The 22,531-nt window shown below is 38.6% G+C and overlaps 1 protein-coding gene across 1 annotated transcript; it reads right to left on the bottom strand.

Annotated features, from left to right (window-relative positions):
• Positions 1-770: 770 nt before the first annotated feature.
• Positions 771-22,320, bottom strand: LOC111327333 (uncharacterized). The gene is made up of 28 exons (XM_022931490.2): positions 22,165-22,320; positions 21,973-22,067; positions 20,932-21,077; positions 19,541-19,742; positions 18,589-18,747; positions 17,841-18,029; positions 17,472-17,597; positions 15,819-15,941; positions 15,065-15,187; positions 14,309-14,437; positions 13,617-13,803; positions 12,879-13,046; positions 12,254-12,537; positions 11,780-11,896; positions 11,162-11,228; positions 10,416-10,474; positions 9,990-10,106; positions 9,604-9,667; positions 8,942-9,000; positions 7,617-7,736; positions 7,168-7,237; positions 6,732-6,807; positions 6,289-6,391; positions 5,819-5,880; positions 4,902-5,021; positions 2,525-2,564; positions 1,985-2,086; positions 771-1,045 (listed from the first exon to the last, which is right to left on the bottom strand). Exons 1-28 carry the CDS (start codon positions 22,185-22,187, stop codon positions 939-941), a joined length of 3,237 nt encoding a protein of 1,078 aa, XP_022787225.2. The 5' UTR covers positions 22,188-22,320; the 3' UTR covers positions 771-938.
• Positions 22,321-22,531: the final 211 nt, after the last annotated feature.

Below are 22,531 nucleotides of genomic sequence, written 5' to 3'. Positions count from 1 at the left end.
CGACCAATGGGAGATCAGATTAGTCATTCTATTACGCGATATCTCAGTATATAACACTAGCGCCCCACTTTTTTAGGAGAGTAGTTTTTACACACCCGTTCTAAGACGAATTCGAGAGACATTGATTAAACGCTTATTTTTAACTCAGTCGAGTCTACTGTTTGACAGTATTAATAGGTCACAACCCCTCGTAAACGGGGCAGAGTTTACGAAAGAGAAAAACACAGCAGATTTCAAAGCTTTGTGCACAACCAAATTAAACAACGACAAGCCATCGATAACACGGCAAGAAATGTAGAGAAAACAAAAACAAGTAAAAATATTGGAAAATTATAAATAGAAAAGAAAACATAATTATTTTACAATTAAGAAAAAAATGATTTTTCTAATAACGCTCTTTGGATATGATATATTAAAAAGAAAAGAATAGAAAAAGAAAAGAAAAGAAAAGACAAGACGAGAATGTAAGAGAAGAGATTTGCACAGAAGAGAAGAGAGGAGCCAGGGAAAAAATAGAATAAAAGAGATGAGACGAGAACGAAAGAAAATAGAATAGAGTAAAACCGAATGGAGTAGAGGAAAGCAGCCTAGAATAGAAAAGTATTAAATATAATGGATAAGAATGGAATAGAACTGAGTAGACGAGATAAGACTAGACAAGGATAGAATGAGTAGAATGCGACAGAATAAAGCAGCTGTTTGACTGGGTGGGGAGGGTAGATTGGCATTTTGATGACGCACTATTTAAAAAAAGAAATAAAGTTGGACAATTTTCAGTGAATAAAGCTTTGTTTCCTGGCGTTTCACTAATAATACATTTGACTCTACCAATCCTACTAGCAAGCTCTTAATTTTTTATAATTCAAATTCCATGACAGAAATGTTCTACCTTAACCCTTATACAATTATATGTTTGATTTGCTATTAGACGGGTCTGCTCACGACAATCGCTTTTTCTTGTTGATAGTAAAGAGCTCACTCTCAGAAAGTTCTCTTTCTGTCGAACGTTTCTTTGAAGCGGTGGAAGATGTTGGCAAATCCCCACCTAAAAAGAAATTGATAAACAAATAGAAAATTATTTTGAATATATCAACAAAGTTGAAATGGTAAATTAGCCACAGTTACGATTATAAAAGCTGACGTTTCGAGCGTTAGACCTTCGTCGGAGCGACGAAGGGCTTCGTCCGACGAAGGTCTATTCAAATTATTTCGTTACCCCCACCGACGCAGCCCCAAACAGTTTCTTTAGAAACTATAAGCCTTTAAATAGAAAATTAGTTGAAAAGTGTTGGATGAAACAGTTGCCCATGGCTTCTAGCGTTTTTCTTGATGCAAAATTCTCACAAGGAGAATTTCTTGTAAGAGGTTTCCCAGCAAACAAAAGTCCTTTTCAGTTCACTGTCACATTTTAATAGAACTGTAAGGATTGTCAACCATGAACTTACATCGTTGCTACTGTATGTATGTTTATATGAATACCGAACTGATCACTACCCCACAAAAAAATTCCAACCAGAAGGAGGCAGACCATTTGGCTCTTCACAAAGAGCAGTAAAGGAGTTGAACTCGGGGAAAACGAAAACAAATAAAGTACTACGTAGCAGGGGTAAGAGCTTGATTACCTCTCGGCCACACTACCTCCAAATATCCGAGTAAGGTTAATCACTCTAAATATTCCAACCAGGAGGCAGACCATTTGGCTCTATACCGTCAAAGTACAATAAAGGAATTGAACTTGGGGTAAATGAGAACAAATACAGCAAGTAGCAAGGGCAAGAGCTTGATTACCTTTCGGCCACAGTGCGTCCAAATATGCGAGTAAAGTTAATCATTCTAGCCCTATGCGGGTAACCGAACTGTTACCTTACTGCGATGGCGTTGTGTTCCCTTTCTATGCTGGTAAAGATGAAGAATTGTAGGGCCAATTTACTAGGATATTTGAAAAAACAAGTTCGTGCAATCGTGAATTATTTTTGTTTCTTACTTGAGGTGGATGAAACAGGTTCGTCCCCATCGTCATCCTCATTGTCATCGTCGTGAGTAATTGTGACAATTTCCTCTGTAGTGGGGGGTTGTGTCGTGGTTTCTACTCAAGTTTAGGAGGAAAATCGCCCAGTTTTTAGAGAGCTCATAAAATTTATATTTCTAGAGAAGTAAATGTTTTTTTCAATAGTGAAGGGAAGAAATTCCCGAATGGTAGGGGAGCATGAACAGTTTTAGCGGCGATGACCTAAATCTCAGAGCAAAGCATAATCATCCCAGCCCAAATGATGTAACTGCCGATCCTTCGACTTGATCTATATCAATTATGATGCCTAATTAGGACTACGTATTGCCAGTTGGGGGAAATACAGCATTTCATTCCAAGACAACATGCATCAACCAAAACATAGTCGAAAAAGCGAAAAATTCTGACGGTTAATATAAGGAAGGCGATAAAATTAGCGAGGTAACGAACAAACATAAAGTCTAAATCAGTTATGTAATAAAGAACACTGAGAAGTCAATACTTTACATTCCCTACCTGAACAGTTTGAAATCATTTCACAGCGGGTCTGACTTTTCTAAAGAAAAGAAAGAAATTTTTTTAACAGAGGCACATAATCCTTATCTATTTTATGAGATTAACTTTACCCAAGCCAAAAGAAACTAACAACATATAACAATGAACTTGTTTTATCGAGTATCCAGTTGAAAAGACTCGCTGATAAATTTTCTTATAATGTGATGACCAACAACAAGCGAGCAACAACATCAATATCAACAAAAAATAAACAAATAAACAAAGAAGTATTTAATCAATTTGAATAGATCGTTTTCACGTGACGTCACATCATTTCCGGTCGCCATATTTGTGTACAACCAAGGGTAATATTATATATGCAAATAATAAACACATCAACAATTTTTGCCTGTAAAAATGAATACTACAGCAACGGAAGCAAGCTTAAGTACCAATACTGATATCAGTATCCATCTTCCTCTTTCTAAGTACGCCAAGAAGCTGGAACCACGAGTAAGGCAGCGTTATTTGGAAAAAATTTCGGCGATTGGAATCGATCCCGTCCTTATTCAGAGTAAGAATTTTCAACCAGACTGCTTGTCTCCAGTTGAATCTACAGATCTCCTTTTCTATCTGGTTTTGGAGACGAGCTTCTACATGCAACAACAGTTTAAGGCTTTCCGAAGCCTGGAAGCCTACAATCAGATGGTTTCGGGATTTGTAACCAGCGTAAAAGGCCACATAATCGCAAACAAATTTGTTGTGTTAGCCAAGGTGAGACATTCGCAGAGAATGAATGATTCGTTGATCCCTATCTGGATTATAGCAGAAAAGGAGGGGACAATTTTATCCGCTCATTGCCTAGGTTGTAAGGCCGGGCTAGCTGAATCATTCTCGCATATTGCAAGCATTTTATTTTACGTAGAAGCGTGAACGAAGATAAATGGAAAACTTGAACGCAGGTTAAATGCTCATGCCTTCTTCCCTTGTTCGTAGACCGCGTGGTGTACGCAAGGGCCCGGGATATAAACTTTACATCGGCTAAGAAAATGAAAGCTGACTTAGATTCCAAAATATCTGACCTTAATTCTGAAGTCCTGAATCTCGGTCCACCAGAGGCTGATTTTACAGTCCATGCTAGCACGGTAAAGAAAATGATGTCCTAAATTTAGAGTTTTGACCCAATCAATGTTAAAGTTATCCCATGATTTTGCGGCCTTTCCAGAAACAAAGTGTTTCTCACACAGGCGATCGTTTTCCAAAATGGTATCGGTGAGATCGTCTCTGCTAATAGCAGAAATCCAGGGCGTTCTTCTTTCTGCTGACAATTCTCTGGCTTCATTTCCTTGATTTTCAATTATCGAAGGTAGCTTGGCAAAATATAATCCTTTATCCCTTCCACTTCTACTTCCACAGCCGACAATCAAGCACAAAACCATCTTCTTTCAAAGGACGCAGTAGATTTGCATGCGATATCTGTACACAAATATGGCGGCGTAGCAAGAGTTGTCAGGGTTATGGTGACGTGAGTGAAAACGATCTATAGCTAGTCAGGCACGATAAACCAAGCTCATTAGGAAACAAGTGAATCCCAGTTTTATAAGTAGTATGTCGTCTTTTGTAAAACGAGATTCGATGGTATGTACGTTCGAATTGGTGAGTTTTAGGTCTGCCAGGGTGGCTCATTTTTCCGAAGCTTATCCTGCTCTCCGTATAATAAAGCGACCAGGAGTATTGCCATTCCACTTGGATGGGGAGCTTGTTCGTCAGAAGGCAGAAAACGGGCAAGTTGTTGTTTAAACTAGCTATAATGCAATACATTAGTTTCTTCGATACCTGGCGGATCAAGCCTGTCCATCAATATGAGGGGGAGGGGGAGAGGAAGAGATGGAGCTTGGGAATTGGAGCAACTTTGACGCCTTTCCAACACCTTAATCGTGCAAGATTAAAATAACAAATAACGCGCCTCTGGGCGCGCTTATTTCTCAGAAGATGGCCAGGAAAACAGTCATTTCTCGCATTTGCATTAACTTTTAAACCTTAACGGTATGTATCATTTAATTTCTCAATAAGTCATCATTTAGGGAATCAAACATTAGGTTCATAAAAATTAAAGACATGATCGCGGACTTGAAAAGCTCTCAATTTTTAAACTAACTTTTCTTTGTAATTACCAAATAAAAAACTCGAAGGAGAATATACAAGTTGATGTTAGGGTATAAATGTTTAGACTATAATAAAGTATAAAGTAACTTATTACATTTGATTAAGACATTTAAAATAAATTTCCGATTGGATCAGAATGTCAAAGGAATAACCTCGTTACCAATTGGAAGCAGGATAAAAGCAAGAAAAGAAAGATCACTTGCAAACAAAACAAGAAATCAGAATGACATACCTCGCAGCGACATCTCTCACATTGACTCTTTTTCCACGAGGTTCCATCAGGTTTAATTTCATTTCCAAAGACACAGTCTTGACCGTCAACTAAAGCCTTCCAGATTTCAATCGAAGCAAGCTGAGGTAAATAAATCAGTGAATTAATACGTGAATAGATTCATGAGCCTACAATGATTTAGAAAGAAACCACATGATTGGTAAATTCTTCAGTCAAAAGACTTGTCAGGCTGGCCTGCAGTAATTCATCGTTTGTCATTTCGCTGTATATCCATTCGAAATCACTTGTGACCCTTTCGGTCTAACTGGCTCTCAGTAGCGCAGCTTGATTACGAAGGGCACAATTTTTTAAAGCTTTTAAAAGCGTATCTTTTTCCCAGCCAATGAGAAAGCAACACCAAAACAAAGCAACCAGTAAGATTTGAAAGCGTGCTATAAAGTAAACAATCAAATTTCGGGAAAATGAATGACAAAGAAGCCGTTGTAAGGGGAAATTTCACAACTTTTGTCCCCAAAACACTTCTTTTTCCTCTCCTGGTCCCACTTATTTATAAACCAGCTCGGTACTAGATCAATGAAAGATTAACGCCTACTAAAATCCCGATTTGGGCTATAAAAGTTTGCGATTTCAAAGTAGATGTAGTAAAGCGGTAATGGAACTTCGTGTCGAGCAATTTGGGATGAAACCATACTTGTTATTTTCATTTGGAACTCGTATGATTAAGACTGAGTTGCAACAAACGAAGTTCAATCACATAATTTATCACTAATTGGACTTGCGTGATGTAATCTAAGGGTACAAGAATAAATCCATCCCTATTTTCAGTAAGTCATCGGTCACTTTATTACTTTCATGTGTCAAATATAATTATCACAGATGAATTTCAATCAAATCGAAGAGCTAAACAATGACCACACCTTGTTCTTTAGCTGTTCAACACTTTGCAACAGAGCTTCAAAATCACTGCAGGTAGGGCAATCTGAACAAATAAATTACCACGACGCATCATGAGACCTTTGTCATCGATTTTGTGAGGATTATTCTTAGGGGAAAGCATCCATTACAGGGAAAACAAGTCTCTCGACTCTCTTGCTCTTTCCAAGGAATTCTTTCAGTGGGTTTAATGGTTTGGTATCTGTTCTCTTTTTCACAGTTTGTTAGAAACAACATGGCAAGGTGTTCAAATTATTTCCAAACACCCACGATTGTGTTCGCTTCCAAGAAGAAGCAGAATCGAACGGGCGGGTTGGTTTCGACTGAGACTGAAATAACTTGATTTTCCGCCTACAAATGAGCGCTGCGCTATTCAGTTTAATGGATGGTAAGCGTAAGCAGTAATAAAAACTTCAAAAAACGTCAGAAAGAATTTGAAGGAGATTTTACTTACGTCCGCACGTTTTCCCGTCAATTTGTAGTTTAAAGGTTGGATGACAAGTACATTGATATGTACCAGGAGAATTCGTGCAGTTGTGATGGCATCCACCATTGTCCTGTAATTTGGAAAAAAGGGTGAAATCAGAGAAGGCCTCATCAAAGAAGAGATGTTCTACTTGAAGTACTTGATTCTCAGTTTTTTCGATTCCACAAGGACAGAATACTCTTCTAGTCAAATACACCAAGGACACTAAACTGCGGTGAGCAGGCGGTCCTTAACGAGTTCCAAACGCTGATAGTGTCTCTTGTAAAAGCAACAAAAACAGAAAGAAACCAAAAAATGACGAAGTTCATGCCTCATCGCAGTCGTTAACAGTTCCACCTTTACTTATCATGTTTTCGCTGTTTTTGTTTTTCTTCTGCTTATTTTTGTGTCAATATTCTGCGCATCCTTACCGTAAGACACTCGTTGATGTCCACACAGCGTTTCGAGTCACTACTGTCGATTACAAACCCTGAGTTGCACGAGCATCTGATTAAAAAAAAAAGACAAAATATCTCACCTGATGAAGTGTTCGCCCCACACCGTAACCACATAAAAACATAGAAATCATAAAAAATAATTTCATGGCGCCAAAAAAAAAAAAAAAAAAAAAAATGCAAAAGCATATCTTGGGCGGGAAATCACTAGTTTTTTAACCTCAGCTATTGGTCCCCACAACAAGTAAAACGTTTACATTTTAATGATGAATGCGAGGTTGTCGCTAAATCACCCAGCGACGAGAACAGTACTTTAAGCTAGGCAAAACATCTTGAAGAAATCTTAGCAGCACAACCTTAGTTGGCAATTATCAACTGAACCGACCGGCACCAACTGCTAATTATTCCTCACCTATGACTTCCCGGGTTGTTTGTACAAATCTGTTCGCAGCCTCCGTTATTAGTTTGGCACTCATTTACATCTAAAGAGAGCGATAAAATATCCGAAACGGTGTCACGGAATAGTTTGTCAAACATAATGAGGCGACGACGGATAAATCACAGTAAGCAGTGAGAAAAAACCACTAACTATAAAGTAACTTTGGCATTTACTTTTCCCAACAATTTTCTTGCACCATTGATTAACTGTTAAAACTTTTGTAGTGCTAGTGGCAATATTTTATTAAAAAAAGGTCTAACAAAACTAGAGAGCCTCAGTTAAAGAGAAAGTAAATTACATTTTATAAAAGACGAAAGCAATCTTTCACGTTCATCAATGCTCAAAAATATTTCTTGACTTCAAAAACCCAAAACGACTCAAAATTCTCCGGCTGATTCATCCCTTTGCTTCATTTCACTTACCTACACAGGTGCAGTTACTGCTGGACGTGTATCCCTGATAACAAGTACAATTATAGCTGCCTTCTGTGTTGACGCAACCTTGGTTGCAACATGCAGTGTTCAACAGACATTCGTCGATATCTGATTCCAAAGAACGAGAGCAATTACTTAATTGGCTTATCTCCTTCCAAGAGTTTAGTTCAAATCACACGCATAAACAATCCCTCGTAAAGTAGAAAATTGATACGATACTGTGCAAAATTATGCTAACGATTACCGTCGAATATTGCGCTTTGGTCTTTCGAATATCACCGATATATTGTACATTTCATCGACAATTCAAAACGATAAATCGACGAGATAACCGAGCTTTCCTGCGTCTCGTTCCAACGATAAATTGTTCCAGCGATATATCGTTCCGGCGGTATATCGCTACAACGATGTATCGAAAAGCGCGTACTACATCATTATCGAGATATCGCTCCAATGAAATGGGATACGTCAGGTTTCGTCAGTGCGATATATCGCCTCAGTGAGTTTTCGTTTGCCGACAGACGCATGCCTTTTTTTTATCTCTTTCAAGCGAAATTGCTCAGCCACTTTGTCTACCGTGTCATAAACAATTTGCTTGTGCTTCATCAAAAGTAGCATAAAAAATGACAGAGTAGTAAAAAATAGTCATATTAAAAGCAACCTAATAATAACTTGTTCCGAAACATAACGGGTTGAAGTTCGTTACAACATTAGGAAACGAGGCAGGCAACACGGATAAATATATAAATGAAATATTTCAATAAATGACGATAGGTTGTGACTAAATGACAGTATACAGCGATGTATCGCGGCTCTTAGAACAATAGCCCTACGATGTATCGCCGATATATCGTTCTAACTAAAATATTGCTAAAATATCGCCGATATTTCACGATCATCGCATGTAAATTTGGAAAATTTATGTCACTACAGAAAATAGTGTGGGCCTCTTTTTTTCTGCAATGACTTAAGTCCAGTTCGCCTGTGAAGCGGAAAGTGATCACCTGACATCTTACACGTCAGTCGAAAGTAACATCTTTGATAAATGTGGGGTCCGCTGCAAAAGCGCTTCGCGCGCTGCGAGCTCCGCTAGGATCTGTTTGATGATTGCAATTTGCAGTTACATGCAGCCATTTTTTTTCGTTTTATTAAAAGGGTTTTCGATGGTTGAAAAAGAAGTTCAGCGAGATATCCTCGTAATCCAAGCCGAGATAAAAATTCCACATCCTTTCAGACCTTAATTTAACGTTCCTTCTCACAACGGCTTTGGCAAAGTCAAACTGATCATAAGTCCGCTTCTTAACGATATGTACCTCTACAGGTTGATCCATCTCTCAGAAGTTTGTAACCATGACGGCAAGCACATGAATAACTGTGAAAAGACAAAACGTACATTGGGAGAGTAAAAGATAGGTTAGATTGGTTGCGTGTCTAGCATGTTAATCCTAGGGAACCCCAAAAACTTTTCTTGAAACTTGCAAAGTTATAAATAATGAGATCTCTTGAGCGATTAAAGTGTAGAGTAAATATTTCGAGTAAAATCCAAAATAAAACTGGATATGTTATGAAAAAAACAGTAACAATATAATGATAACAATAATGATGAAGATGATAATGATGATAATGATTATAATACTGCTTTCAATGACAACGGTAATGATATTAGTAACAATAATTAAACTGATGATTTTCACTTTCAAAGAAGTTGACACCAAACAGACATGTAATTAGAGTGGCTCTCGTTATTGTTACGTACAAATTCATTTAGCCTTCATAAAAAGGTGAAATGTACATCAATAAGTACAAAATAACGCTACAACAAAGAAACATCAAAACTTTTCCAAACGCCTTTTCCTGATCTCTTCTAACGAGTTCCGAGCAAATACACCCCTGTACTCAAATGATTTCTGTCCTGTTCTTGACGTTACGAGGATTTAGCCATTAAAGAACTCCAGAGATTCTGCAGAATCAATACCTTCCATTTTCATTTACACATCTTTGATCGCAACCACCATTATCTCCGATACATTCATTGATATCTACAATAAAGAGAGGTCGCTGTAAACAGCCGAGAAGATTCTAGAAAAAAACATCAACACTATTTTTGTATTTGCCTTTTGAACTTGGTCTTAAATGGTATGGGTTTTGAAAATCTCATTTTTCAAGGCTAAATGCCCGTCAAATATCAAAACCCATTCACGCTCGCCCAGTTGTCAAATCTTAATTAAGAAGGACAATTTCCTTATCCTGTTTCTCAAATTTAGGCCCCTGTGGCCATATTGTTAGTTTCAACCGAAAAAAAAACATTGAATCGTCAAACTCTCATTATGTAGCTAAGTTCTTGTTTTTCAAGTATTTTACCTTCACAGTGGTGACCGTCTGCAGCCAGTTGGTAACCAGCTGGGCACAAACATTGGTAACTTCCAACAGTGTTGACGCAGCCTTTCTCGCATTTCCCCAGTTTGCATTCGTCAATATCTGAAGATATGAAAAATCAAGGAGCTAGTAAGTAATATCCAGCTCTGTTATGACTAAATGTAAAAAAATAAAAAAAATAAAAACTATCTATTCAACATACTAAGATCAGTAAAAGTAGGCTGTAACATCCGACTCTATCCTATCTCTGACCGAAACCTAAATACTTAGAATTAAATTTCCAATTTTCAGTGAAACTCTTCAGAATGTCACACATTTACTGCACTGCAATCATTGAAAACCTTTCGTGGCCCTAGGCCTTACCACTTTCTAATTTCCAATACGTAAACCTTAAGTATTAGTAGTACATACCGCTGCAAGTTTTGCTGTCGTTTTGGAGGTAAAAACCTGGTCTACATCCACAGTGGAAGCTAGATATGAGAGAAGTTTGCAATAAATATCACATCTTTAGCATAGCCCACATAATTTGACCAATCATTAAAAAAAAAAAAAAAAAATAAACAGACAACCAAATAGTAAACCTAAATAATCGTCACCGTTCAAATTAATTTTGACCTAATCCGCCATTCTGTTTTTATAGCAGCAACTAAAGTAGTGTTTTAGCACTAAAGAGGCCAAGTGGTCCATGACTGTTGATGTTTATCGCGGCTTTCTGCGGCATGAAGCGACTAGGAATATTATTACTTATCATGAAGAGGATCCTTATCCATTGCCGCTTAACCCTTGTACTCTCCCCACCCATCCTTATAACAAGATTATCGGGGGGGGGGGTTCCCTTGGGGTTCCCTCGGACGGTTCACTCCTCCCTGACAATTCATTTCTCTCCCAGATGGAAAGGGTCCTGGAGTTTCTTGTCCAGGAACACAATAAAGAGGCCCGACCGAAGCTTGATGTCGGATATCTGCGGAATCTACTACGCTAACCATAAAGACTCCGTGTCTGCCAAAGAGTATCAATTGCGATACTCTTTTCCTCAAGCGTTGCTGATATGAAACTACTTTCCACTGGCAGTGAAAAGATGGGGTAAAGAGCTGATAAAATAAAGAAATAAATAAATAAATAAATAGAAAAAAAAAAAAAAAAAAAAACATATCAACCTTCCAGGAGTGTTGTTGCAAACTTGGTCGCACTGATTTATCTCGGGCCTAGTGCATTCGTCATTATCTAAAACATAAACAGGATAAGAAACTGAAGAAACCTTTGCCATCTTTAGACAGACTTTGTCAATAATGTCTCATTATTGCTTACCATTGTTCTTGTACCAGGTATTCGATTTCGTGAATAATCTAAGTTTTCACAGGACATCATAAAATTTCGAACAGCAAAATTACGGAAAGTTTTTGGTGTCGTTTTCAAAATAAGGCAATCGGTAATTTTCCCATTTAAGAAAGGCTATCACGTACATCGAAATGATTTTTTGAAAATTTATTTTTGTTTCCTATAGGCAATTCAAAATTTAGAAAACCCTTTTAGTGAATATTTCCAGTAGACCACATGTTACGTTCTTCGAAAGGGGGCAATTATGGCGTTATAATTCTAAACAAGAAAAATTCGTGTTCAAAATTTGGCCAGTAACTGCTTGCATGTAATTACTTGAAACTTGGACAGATTGATTGTATACTTTTTTCCCTCTAACTTTGTCGCTTTGAAAAGCAGGAATGGGTTATGAAAACAATGACAACATAAACTTCTAAAGGTCTAAACACCAGCCTCACCGATACAGTCCTTCCACTGCGAGGAGTAACCATCGGGGCACTGGCACGAGTAGTTACCGGGAGTGTTGTTGCATATCGCGAGACTGTCACACTGGTGTATCTCATCAAAACATTCGTCTGTAACGAGGATATACAGAAAGTAAGGATCAGAGAATAAGGAAAATCATGCTACACTTTGTGCATCAAAATGAGGCACAAGTCTTCGACGCTCGTAACGAAAGAAACTGAAACAAAATAACAACAACAACAACAACAACAACAAAAATACGCGAAATAACCAAAAGGTTATTGAAAAATAAACAAGCCCCCCCCCCCCCCCCAACAAAAAGACAGTTGCCCTTGATATAATGGATTATTGCCCACAAGTCGGTTAAGGCTTAATGATTCAGCATTTGGCCGATGTCAAGGGATATCACAAATAACTGGGTAGAAAGAGCAACAAGTAAGGCAAAAACAAGAAAACAAAATACGTACCAATGTCAATGCAAATAACATCAGTTCCATTCGAGCCGGAGTTCACAAAACCCTCAAAACAGGAACACAAGTGGTTTCCTTGAGTATTAACGCACTTCTGCGAGCAGTTTCCGTTGTTCACTTGACATTCATTTATATCATGACAGGTCAGTCCATCAGCATCTAGGTAGAAGCCCGCGGCACAAGAACAGCGGAATGACCCCACAGAATTAGCGCATGCGTAGTCGCAGTCTCCTTTGCCATTATTTATGGCACACTCATCGACGTCTTCACAGTTGAGTGACCTGCAAGACATTGAGTTTTTTAAATTATCCGAGAGCTGACCACACCATGAAGTTTTTTTTAAAACTCATAAAGCTTTTCCCATGGGACTTCTAAGTCTGATCATTAATAGTTAGAACCCGCACCATCTGAAAGTCTGATCCCCTTTGAGTTACACTTACACCCCGTCCACACTACTGCGCTTTCGAAACGCTCCGTTTTGGTCTGATAAAAAACGCATCGTTTTCTTTGCGTCTATACTATCGTTTTCATAGTTCACGCAAAAATTCTCGAGTACTTCCTATCATTGCAGATCAAACAATGCCTAATAATGAGCGAAAAGGAAAATTAAGTTAATACTTACTCAGGGTCAGTGGCATTATATCCCTCGCTACATTCACACATGTAAGATCCATCCATGTTGACGCAGTTCTGAGAGCAGCCGCCATTATTCACTGCACATTCATCGATATCCGCACAACGAGTTTCATTGTCAGCGGTAACATAGCCTTCATCGCACTCACAACGGAAACTAATAACAATCGAATAGAGAAAAAAAAAAAAAAATAAATAACTAGCAAAATAACTTTAAAGGATCGAAAAAAAGCGTTAATCAAAAAATGAATAACAGTATGCCTAAGGTATATCACAGAGCTGAGTGCTAGTTTTAAACCACCAAAGATTCGTCGATTCGACCCCACCCCCCCTCCCATTACTAACAAAGGCAAACGAGGGCGGAAGCCGTTCACAAAATTCGGCAACATTTGATGCAAGGTCTAGGAGTGTATTCAGCTTCAGCAAAAGCGATGCAAGGCGAGTGCTCTCACTACTGTACCCCCCTGGTCGATGAAACTCGTGGCGAATCACACCAGCAAATAAAATAAAATATGGACTTCAAGCAAAATAAGGCTAGCTTTCACAACGAGCGATGTAAACAATTAAAGAACGGACGGATTTAAGCATCGGTGAAATTTATACTGTGTATTTCAATGAGCTTTTTCATCTTTTCGTGGTCTAAGCCCTCTTTGAATGAAGTGTGAGAACCTGCAGAGGTCTCGGAAAACAATAACGATGTCAGTTACAATTCTTCACAATTCGTTACCTTCCTTCAGAATTGAAGCACTTATGGCAGTCAGGCCGACCCTCTGAACACTCGTCAGTGTCCACACACTTGTGAGGAAGTCGGTCGTCGCGATGGTAACCACTGTAACAATCACAATAGAAACTACCCGGAATATTAACACACTGTTGTTCACACTTTGTTCCTCCCATTAAGCATTCGTCTTCATCTGAAAATGAAATAGTTAAAAAAGAAAAGACATTCCGTGACTCTCCACACCACTTTAAAATAAGAAGATAAGATGTTCAATGAATATAAAATGGGTTCCCAGAGAGGAACTTACCCTCAGCTTTTCCAACTGCGAGTCCTACTTTCAAAGGTAATCTTCTAAATATTCCTACTTTCAAAGGTAATCTTCTAAATATGTTATCGTCCATAATACGCTGACTCTTTAGGGCCAGTAATTATTTGTTGCCGTGGAGGGGGGGGGGGGGGGAGGTCTGAAGATTTTGGCTGTGTCACCATAAAATTTAATAATCCCCCCACAAAACTCTGTAATTTTCTCAGGATCCCTCCATCATTAGCAGTTAATTGGCAGTCAATCCCCCCCCCCCTTTTTAATCTGTTGGAAACGACTGACCTCCCTCCATTCCCCAGTAAGCCATGCGATCTCCACCAAAATCACTTTCTCAATCCCCCTCCAACCCCGCGATAAATAATCACTGGCACCTTACCCCTGCAAATTTTTCCATTAGCACTGAGTCTGAAGCCTTTGTTGCACTTGCAGTAGTAGCTTCCTGGTGTATTCACGCAGGTGTGTTGGCAGTGATGAAAACTCTTTGGCATCTTGCATTCGTCGAAATCTAAAAAACAGCAGAAACATTTTCTTCATTAACAAGGCTCAACCTCTACAGAATACACTAAGGTTAGACTAGAAAGTAAGAGATGAAATTTTTAGGAAAAAAATAAGCAAGAAGTTTAAATGTAAGATGCATTTCAACCCTAACCCTAACACATTCTAAGAGCATTTCTAATAAAATTTTTTTCTATAGCCCCTAACCATTAACTGCCTTAGGCGCTTTACAGTCTTAATACCTAATTCATGCTATTTACATTGGTACAAAGTCTAATTTATACAATTATTCTAATTTAAAAATCATTAAAATTACAAAGAGTCCTAAAGGTTATATGCTAACGTAAATAGGTGGGTCTTATGGACCTTTTCAAACTACGTATGTTGACAGAAAGCCTAAGTTAATTAATCATTATGTTGATAACACTGTGACCTCAAATCTTAAACGTACATAGTTTAATAGTTTTATAATTGTAAAAAGAATTACACAGTTTAGGAAATGAACACCTTTTGTCAAATTGAAAAGTGGAGGGAGCAGAGGGAGAGGGCCACTAACTTTGCATCCCGTAATTTTTCACACACACTCAGTAACTTTGCATCCCAAAAATGCATTTAGAGCTGTTCGTGAATGTTTTACCTTGACATGTGATCCTGTCAGGTCCTATTTTGTAGCCCTTGTGACACTCGCAGTAATAACTTCCTTCAGTATCACGGCACATCTGTTCACAGTTGTTGTTTCCTGTGGCACATTCGTTTTCATCTAAAGCGACAAAATCGAAGTTATTTCCCTACCTCACAGAAAACAGAACCATTGTTAGTTTTGCCATTTCATTGCAGATATTTGGCCAAATATAGAAATCAGTTTAAGTTTGTTTTATACCAAATACATTCATTCTCTCTACGTGGCACTGCTGGCTTAATAGTCGTCAGGGTTTTGAAGTGATTGAGTTATTCAACCATTTCCGCTTTAGTATTTCTGCGTAATTTAGTATTTCGCGAAAAATAAACCTGCTATTCGAAAAATTATCTAATCGAAAGGAAATCTTAGTACCACAGCAAAGCCTGGAGCATAAAATGTTCATAGCTTCTCCTAAAGGACCGGCCATTATGTATCGCCCTGTTTGGAGGATTGTCACGACAATTTTTACCTGTTTCCCCGTTGCCCCCCCCCCCCGCGCCATCCACCCAAAAGAACCCATTCCCTCTTCGCCCCTAACGGCGGTCCATCTTCCATTGCCCATCGTTTCTACTCTGTTGGCGACGATTAACCCGCACTCTGTTCTTACTTAAAACCCTATGATACCCCCTTCATCCAAATCTCCCGTACCCACCCCTCCTCCCCCGGCGGTTAATAACACTTTCTAAAAGTAACTACACCATATCACACTCACTAATGCATGTCTTGTTGTCAGAATCGATGACGAAGCCATCATTACATTTGCACTTATAGCTTCCTGGGGTGTTCAGGCAAAGATGGTCACAGCCACCATTGTTGATTAAACATTCATCGTTGTCTATTGAGCAGCGGGAAAAAGAGTTCAGTACGAATAGATACCCAAAGTCAAGTCAAATAAACAAACAAAAAAAAATTATAACATAGCCTTACAAAAGCGCCTGTTCTGATTGGCTCATACGCTCGATTCATTTGCCCGTGGGTTGCACGCTGACGTCAGTTTGTTTTACTTTTTTTTTTTGCCCCCCGGCAACTTTTTCTTCGATGTTGCCACTACATACAACATAATTCATGTTTTATGTGGGATTTTTGTGAGTGAAATATGAAAAAACCTTGTAATTTTTCCGGAGATGAGGAAGATGATTCTTGTGAACAGCCAAATTTCGAGCAAAACTTTTTGACGGGCCTCCAGGTAAGAGTTCGAGATTTGCGAACTTAAGCGAGCAGGAGCTTAACCAGCTGGTTGAACAGAGACACTCATAAAAGACCAAGAAAACAACAAACTTGTCTGTATCAAACTTTCGAGGTGAGTAATAAATAGCATCAATTTTAGAAAGTGTGTTTCAGCGCTTTAGCAAGAATAAAATTCTGTACAAGCGTTCATTATAAAACTTTTCCGGCGTGGGAAACCATTTAAATGCTTCCGGCGATCAAAACTGTACTTGTGAGTTGTTCAAAATGTACTTTCCTATAAGCCTTAGTTGTCTGTTCTTTTACTGCACTAAATCAATGGTTAGTCCGAGATCGAAAAAACGCAAATTATTTCACCGCAATGATTCAGGAAAATTGTTGTTGTGTAAACAGAACGAATTTCACTAAATATTTATACACGAAACGAAAGATGTTTGAAAGTCTCAATGCTATAAAAGAAATGGTTAGCATGCAGCGTGCAACCATCGAGTTATGGATGCACTTGGGAGGTTTGCTAAGCACTCAAGAAGCTAGAGTCGCACTCGGCTATCGCCTGGCGGGCGACTCTTACGCTTCTTTCGTGCTTAGCAACCTCCCGTGTGCATCCATAACTCGATGGTTGTACGCTGCACGCTAACCATTTCCTAAACATTAACTGACCGAAACGAATTAAGTACGTTAAGTTATTCTAGAAATCTTCTTTAAATTCTGTCTTAGTCCTTTTAAAGCATAGACTAAAACCATACGATTTCACTGTCGACTAGACAGTCTACTTTCTTAGTTGGAACACCGTGAAACAGCTTTGCCTCGTATAATTCTAAGATGTTTAAACAGGTTCCTTTGCCGTTTTGCGCGATAAAATATCCTGTTGAAATATGTTATGGATAAAGTCCGTCTTTTATGACATGACACCATTAAACAGAAAACAAAAAAGATTGTATTTAGGCTAATTTTGTGTGGCAGGTCTTAATTTCTATAACACTTTCCTTTTATTTTAATTTTTTTTATTTTTATTTTATATCACTTTCTCAGCATGATCGTATCTTCAAGAAATAAATTTTCAAGCAAGAATAGATAGAGGCTAAACATCGCATAATTATATCCAGCAACATCATAAAGTATAAATAGTGTAGAAAGTATATAGTAGGGTATTTGTTGCTTGAGTTTTATCCATCTGTACCTCTACACGTCACCCCGTCACGATCCAATGAGAAACCTGGTCTGCATGAGCAAACCCGTCCATCGCGTGTCTGGGAACATGTATCAGTGCATCCCCCATTGTTTACAAGACAAGGATTAGTGACAGCTGTTTGGAAGAAGATAAAAACAAAACGTACATTTGGCCATATTTCCTTCGGTTTTGTCCATATTGCATTCCAAAGTTTTACCGAAATCCATCCAACCCTCAATAGGAAAAGCTTTCGGAAACAAAACTTATGACGTCACTGTTGGCGAGCTGAAAGCAGGCAATTTGAATTCTTTTATGGTTTCCTCATCAAAGTTTCTCGATAAGAGACGTGTGTGCTTATCATAATAATTATACCCTTACCTCTAGATTCGGCAGTATACGCAGCAGCAAAGCCAGAGTGCTGAACAGATTGATCCGTGACAAACTTCACAAGGAGTTCATTGGTAGAGGAGCGGATCTGGGAGGGTAGATCATCACCACAATACTTTCCAAGTTTCGGAGAGTCCGTCCCTGGACCGTCATATACTTCAATATAATCATAGTCACAACCTGCGTGGGGATCAAAAGCTAAATTAACGAGGAGCAGGAATCGTCCTGTACTCGGAAAAAATTCAATATTGTTGAAAAGAGGCTCCTATGTGCGAATTCTATCTATAACACACGCATTTGAGTACGTTCCCTGTGCACAGCGCTAAGTTTGCAAATGAAATCGAAAGCGATGAGCAACTGAAACGCTGTGTGCCATACAGAAGTATTTAGAACAGATAAAAAAAAAAACTGTCACTAATCTTATCTTTTCACAGCACACTCTCCAACTGTTGCCTATGCCCTTTTACAGAATTGTGCATATGTATGCTGAAGTGCTTTCCCCTTGAACTAAGTGCGTTTTTAAGGTGGTTCAGTCAAATCATCGAATCTATCGAGCCCCAAAGCGCCGAACGAAAAGATGGTTTCCTGCTTCAATCTACCTTCAATTTTCAGAGCTCCTCTCTCGATAATAGAGCTTACAGTATCAAGATTGAGTTGCAGTTATCATGGAGACGAAAAACCGTTTCCGAACTTCTGCTGTTTCGACAGAACTTATTGTCACGAATGGGTTAACACTCACCTCCAGAAGGTTCTAAGTCAAAGTGCGTAAAACGCAAAGACACAAGTTTTTCCTTCGTGACACAGATAAGGTAGGAACAATCCAACGATTCCGGATGCTTTTCGGGATGGTTCGGAGATGTGATCAAACCACTCTCTCCAGAGAATGTCTGACTACACCCTTAACGATAAAAAAACAAAAAACAAAAAACAAGTTAAAATTTTTATTTTTTGTTTAAGACCCGCATCTATTACTGGGCCTCTTTCTTTTTTAACCAGAAGGGAATGTTCCATTCTTGTAGGAAAATAAGCATTGCCTTGAGGAAGCTACAATGAACAACATGATCAGCGCATATTTAAAAAAGCGTAGATAATTCTGGTTGACCGGTTAAATTTGTGTTCACCATCTTTATGGCTTTGTCGACACCACCCAAAACATCATTAGGAAAAGTATAGACATCTCCCAATATAGAATGTACTCTTAAGAGCCGCAGACGCGTTCACCAACTGTTCAATGCGCGGCCAGGTCAGCGCGTTGTGTTTTTGGCAAAGCACTTTACTCGAACACTGTCTCTCACCATTTAGGGATATAAATAGACACAGTCAGGGAAACCTGACAAAAGGCCCAAACGTGACTCTAAGAGATGGACTGGGTACCCATTCAGGTAATAGTTGTAAAACTTTTGAATGCTCAATACTACTGAAAGCGGAATGAGCTCCAGACGAGGAAAGGTTTAATGGAGGATATTAACTTCAGGGTAAGACTTTGAAATCTATGTATATTGAATTGACATCAATGAATGTGTATTTTAAAAAAGAAAATGAATTTTTACTCGTCCAGATCATTAGATATGGGCCTCTGCCCGGAGAACGGAAGGCAAACGCTTAGGTAATCTGACTAATTGATTGACTGAAAGATTGAGCGATAGAGGTGCAAGAGAGAGGTTAATATAACCCAAATTTAAAAACAGTACCTGTTTTTCCATAGCGCAATTTAAAACCTTTGTATCCAACTGAGAAATCTGAATGGAATCTCAGAAAGAGTTTAGGGCCGGTGGACTCAATGGTATCAGGTAATTCGTCTCCACACAGCTTGGCCAATCTGTTGGCGGTGTCTCTTGATTCACCGTCATAAATTTCCAGTGAATCGTATTCACAGTTGTTGCTTGATTCAACCTGGAAGGAAAACATCCCCTTGAACACACACCTTTTAATTTTAATATTTTCATTCACTTCGATCAATACTTATTTGCGTTTATTTCCCTTGCCCATAAAGATGGAGTTTCAATATTCGAGTGAGGAGAAGCGTCATGGGAAATAATTGATAACGAATGAGAACTAGAGAACTTCAAAAAAATACTGTCCGACGAAATCTCGATGCATCAGAAAGAAACACTTCTCCAGAAAGTTTCTTTCTCCAAAGCTCTTCTTAGGGGAAAATGGCTGATGTGTAGGTGACTTTCAACTTGAGCTTCAACTTCGAGTACGCTCTCCGAAAAAAATTCAACGTACGAGTCTACGCAAGGATGATCACAACAGGCTTTAAACAAACAATGCAACCCTGAGTTATTTAACGAAAGAGGCAAGTAAAGGCAAATAACTAAAATAAGTGTGACGTACTTCTGAAAACAGGAAGTTCCAAGGTATAACTTACAGTTATACGAGTTTGTGATGGATTAAGAATGCAGCTATTACCTTTTGTAACGCTTATGCAAGTAACGACTTCTAAAGTTGCTCCTTAAAACAATCCAATAACCGTTGTAACGAGTCTAGCGGCTGTTAATTACCTCACCGCTTCGTCGCTTACAGGTAAATATCTAGCACCAGACATCACCACTTAGGCGAGGGGATGTAAGTGATTATTATTATTATTTTTTTTTTTTTATACAATGCAGAGAAATGATATGCTAACGTATAGTATCTTGTTTCATCCTGAGAACTCAATGAGAAATTACCCGATAGGATTAAGCGCACCTAATTTGTTCAAATCGAGATATTTTCGCCCACTATATTCGTGAATTACATCAATGTAGAGAGATACATGTGGAAACTACTTTTATGTCTCCTCGGGTTCCTGGCCTCTGCGCAAGAAACCCAGTGGGGGTAATAAAAGTTTCAGACCGTTTCACAGTGACAAAAAAATGTGAACTGCATTAAAATTGAGAACCGCCTTAACTTTTATTGATTTGGTCTCGTAAACTAGCGACACTTCAGTTTTGGAGGCACGCAACACTCAGAGCTGAGCTAACTATTAATTTAAGAATTTGGTGTGTGACACATTGTAGCGATGGCTAGTCTGTTTCTAAGAGCTATGAAACATTTGTAAGCCAGAGCACCGCAGTATAATTTGAACGTCTCACTGTACCTGGAATTCCTCAAAAGTCAACGTTATTCGTGAACCATTAGAGACCTCAATTTTCCACAGGCAGTCTATGTCATCTGGGTAGCTGAGAGGAAAGTTGGGAGTTTGGATATCTCCAGAGTCAGCTGTCAGATCACCGCCACATTGAACTTATGGTGCAGAAAAAAACAAAACAAAAAACACAGCAACAAATCACGGCAGTACATGGAAGGGCATTTCAGTCGTGATAAAATTACCTGGGCAATACTTTTCGTAAACTAAAATAACTTATCTAATCACAGCATTAGAAATACAACGGTGTGAACCCGTGTTATTTACTGAACTTAATTGATTTCTTTAGTTGATGGGGAGGGAGAATTTTATTCAAACTTGTTCTTCTATCTTACAGCGACATAAGATAGAAACAAAAATTTGAGAAGCAATCCATACTGCTTTTCCATATCTTAAAAGGGCGAAATGAAATGAACTGGTGGATGAATTTATAAACTAGCGACCGAGGCTGAGTGCACTGATTTCGGGTTCTGGACAACGCTTTCGGGTCACAAATTGCTATCTGGTGGATGGGGTAGTTTGTGATCTGAACACTTCGGTAGCGTCAGAAAACCCAGCCAGACTTTACTTTGGTCTTTTGGCCTCAAAATTGGGCAAGAATACGTTTGCTGCTTGCGGAGAGTATTCCCTTTGAGTCCGAGAAGAACACTGCTGAGATGATTTTCAGTTTGACGATGATGCCTTTCAGCATTTCCGCCATCGAATCGAAAATCTAGTTGCGCTAATACAAATTTTGCTGGGATACTGAACAATAAAATCATTCGTCATTTAGCCTTGTTATATACCGAACAAGGATGGAAGGAAAATGAACTTTAACCAATTTACCATGGCTAAGAGGATTTATTTTGATTTTCGTTCTGGTTTCTCTAAATTAAACCCAATAACTGAGAACTGAGAAATAATTTTAAATCTTTCCCTTTCACCTTATTGATCCCGTCAATCCAAGTAAGAAATGGATTACTGAAAGTTAAAAATTCGCAAACTCAGACTTACCTCGAGTAGATCTCTTACGAAACGGACGGAACACGTCCGCCAGGCTGTGAGGAAGACGAAACGCGGCAGAAACCAAAATCAAACTCAAGAAAAACCTGCAAGTAACACAAAAAAAAAGGTTGCCTAAGCGAGTCTATAGCTGTTAACGAATCAGTTAAGCGTTAGGTGAAATGATTTTCACAAGAGACTTACAAACAGTATTGCGAAGTACCCATGTTTATTCCTTCAAGCTGCACACAAAATGGATCTGATCCAATAAGTCGAGTGCTTGGTGCGTTGTTATTTTTAACACCGTGATCAATTGCAATGTAAGGTAATACGTCAATACCCAGCTTCAGTTACTTCTGGAACGGAGCCATCATCTGACCGCATACTTGTCGTGACTGTCCGCTGATTTTCACTACATCCCTTCAATTTTAGTCACAAGATTTTACAGTCACGTCTCACATATCGATATGAGAGATCTTCACAGATTTAAAACCTAAACCGTGCGGTAATTGAGACATCACAAGTTTTTTTTTCATGATAGGAAATCCTGAGGGAGTTTATAGATTTAGCA

Source organism: Stylophora pistillata, chromosome 9, assembly GCF_964205215.1.
Source record: "Stylophora pistillata chromosome 9, jaStyPist1.2, whole genome shotgun sequence".
Classification (NCBI taxonomy): domain Eukaryota; kingdom Metazoa; phylum Cnidaria; class Anthozoa; order Scleractinia; family Pocilloporidae; genus Stylophora; species Stylophora pistillata.
The sequence above is the reverse complement of the archived record's forward strand: the minus strand, read 5'-3'. Positions and strand labels throughout refer to the sequence as shown.

What these genes read in the sequence shown, in the direction of transcription:
- LOC111327333 (XM_022931490.2), bottom strand. Translation starts at nt 22,187, where the DNA reads ATGGGTACTTCGCAATACTGTTT. An exon ending in GGTACTTCGCAATACTGTTT is followed by an intron (nt 22,068 to 22,164) that starts GTAAGTCTCTTG and finishes TGTTACTTGCAG; the next exon opens with GTTTTTCTTGAGTTTGATTT. An exon ending in TGACTTAGAACCTTCTGGAG is followed by an intron (nt 18,030 to 18,588) that starts GTGAGTGTTAAC and finishes ATCCCCACGCAG; the next exon opens with GTTGTGACTATGATTATATT.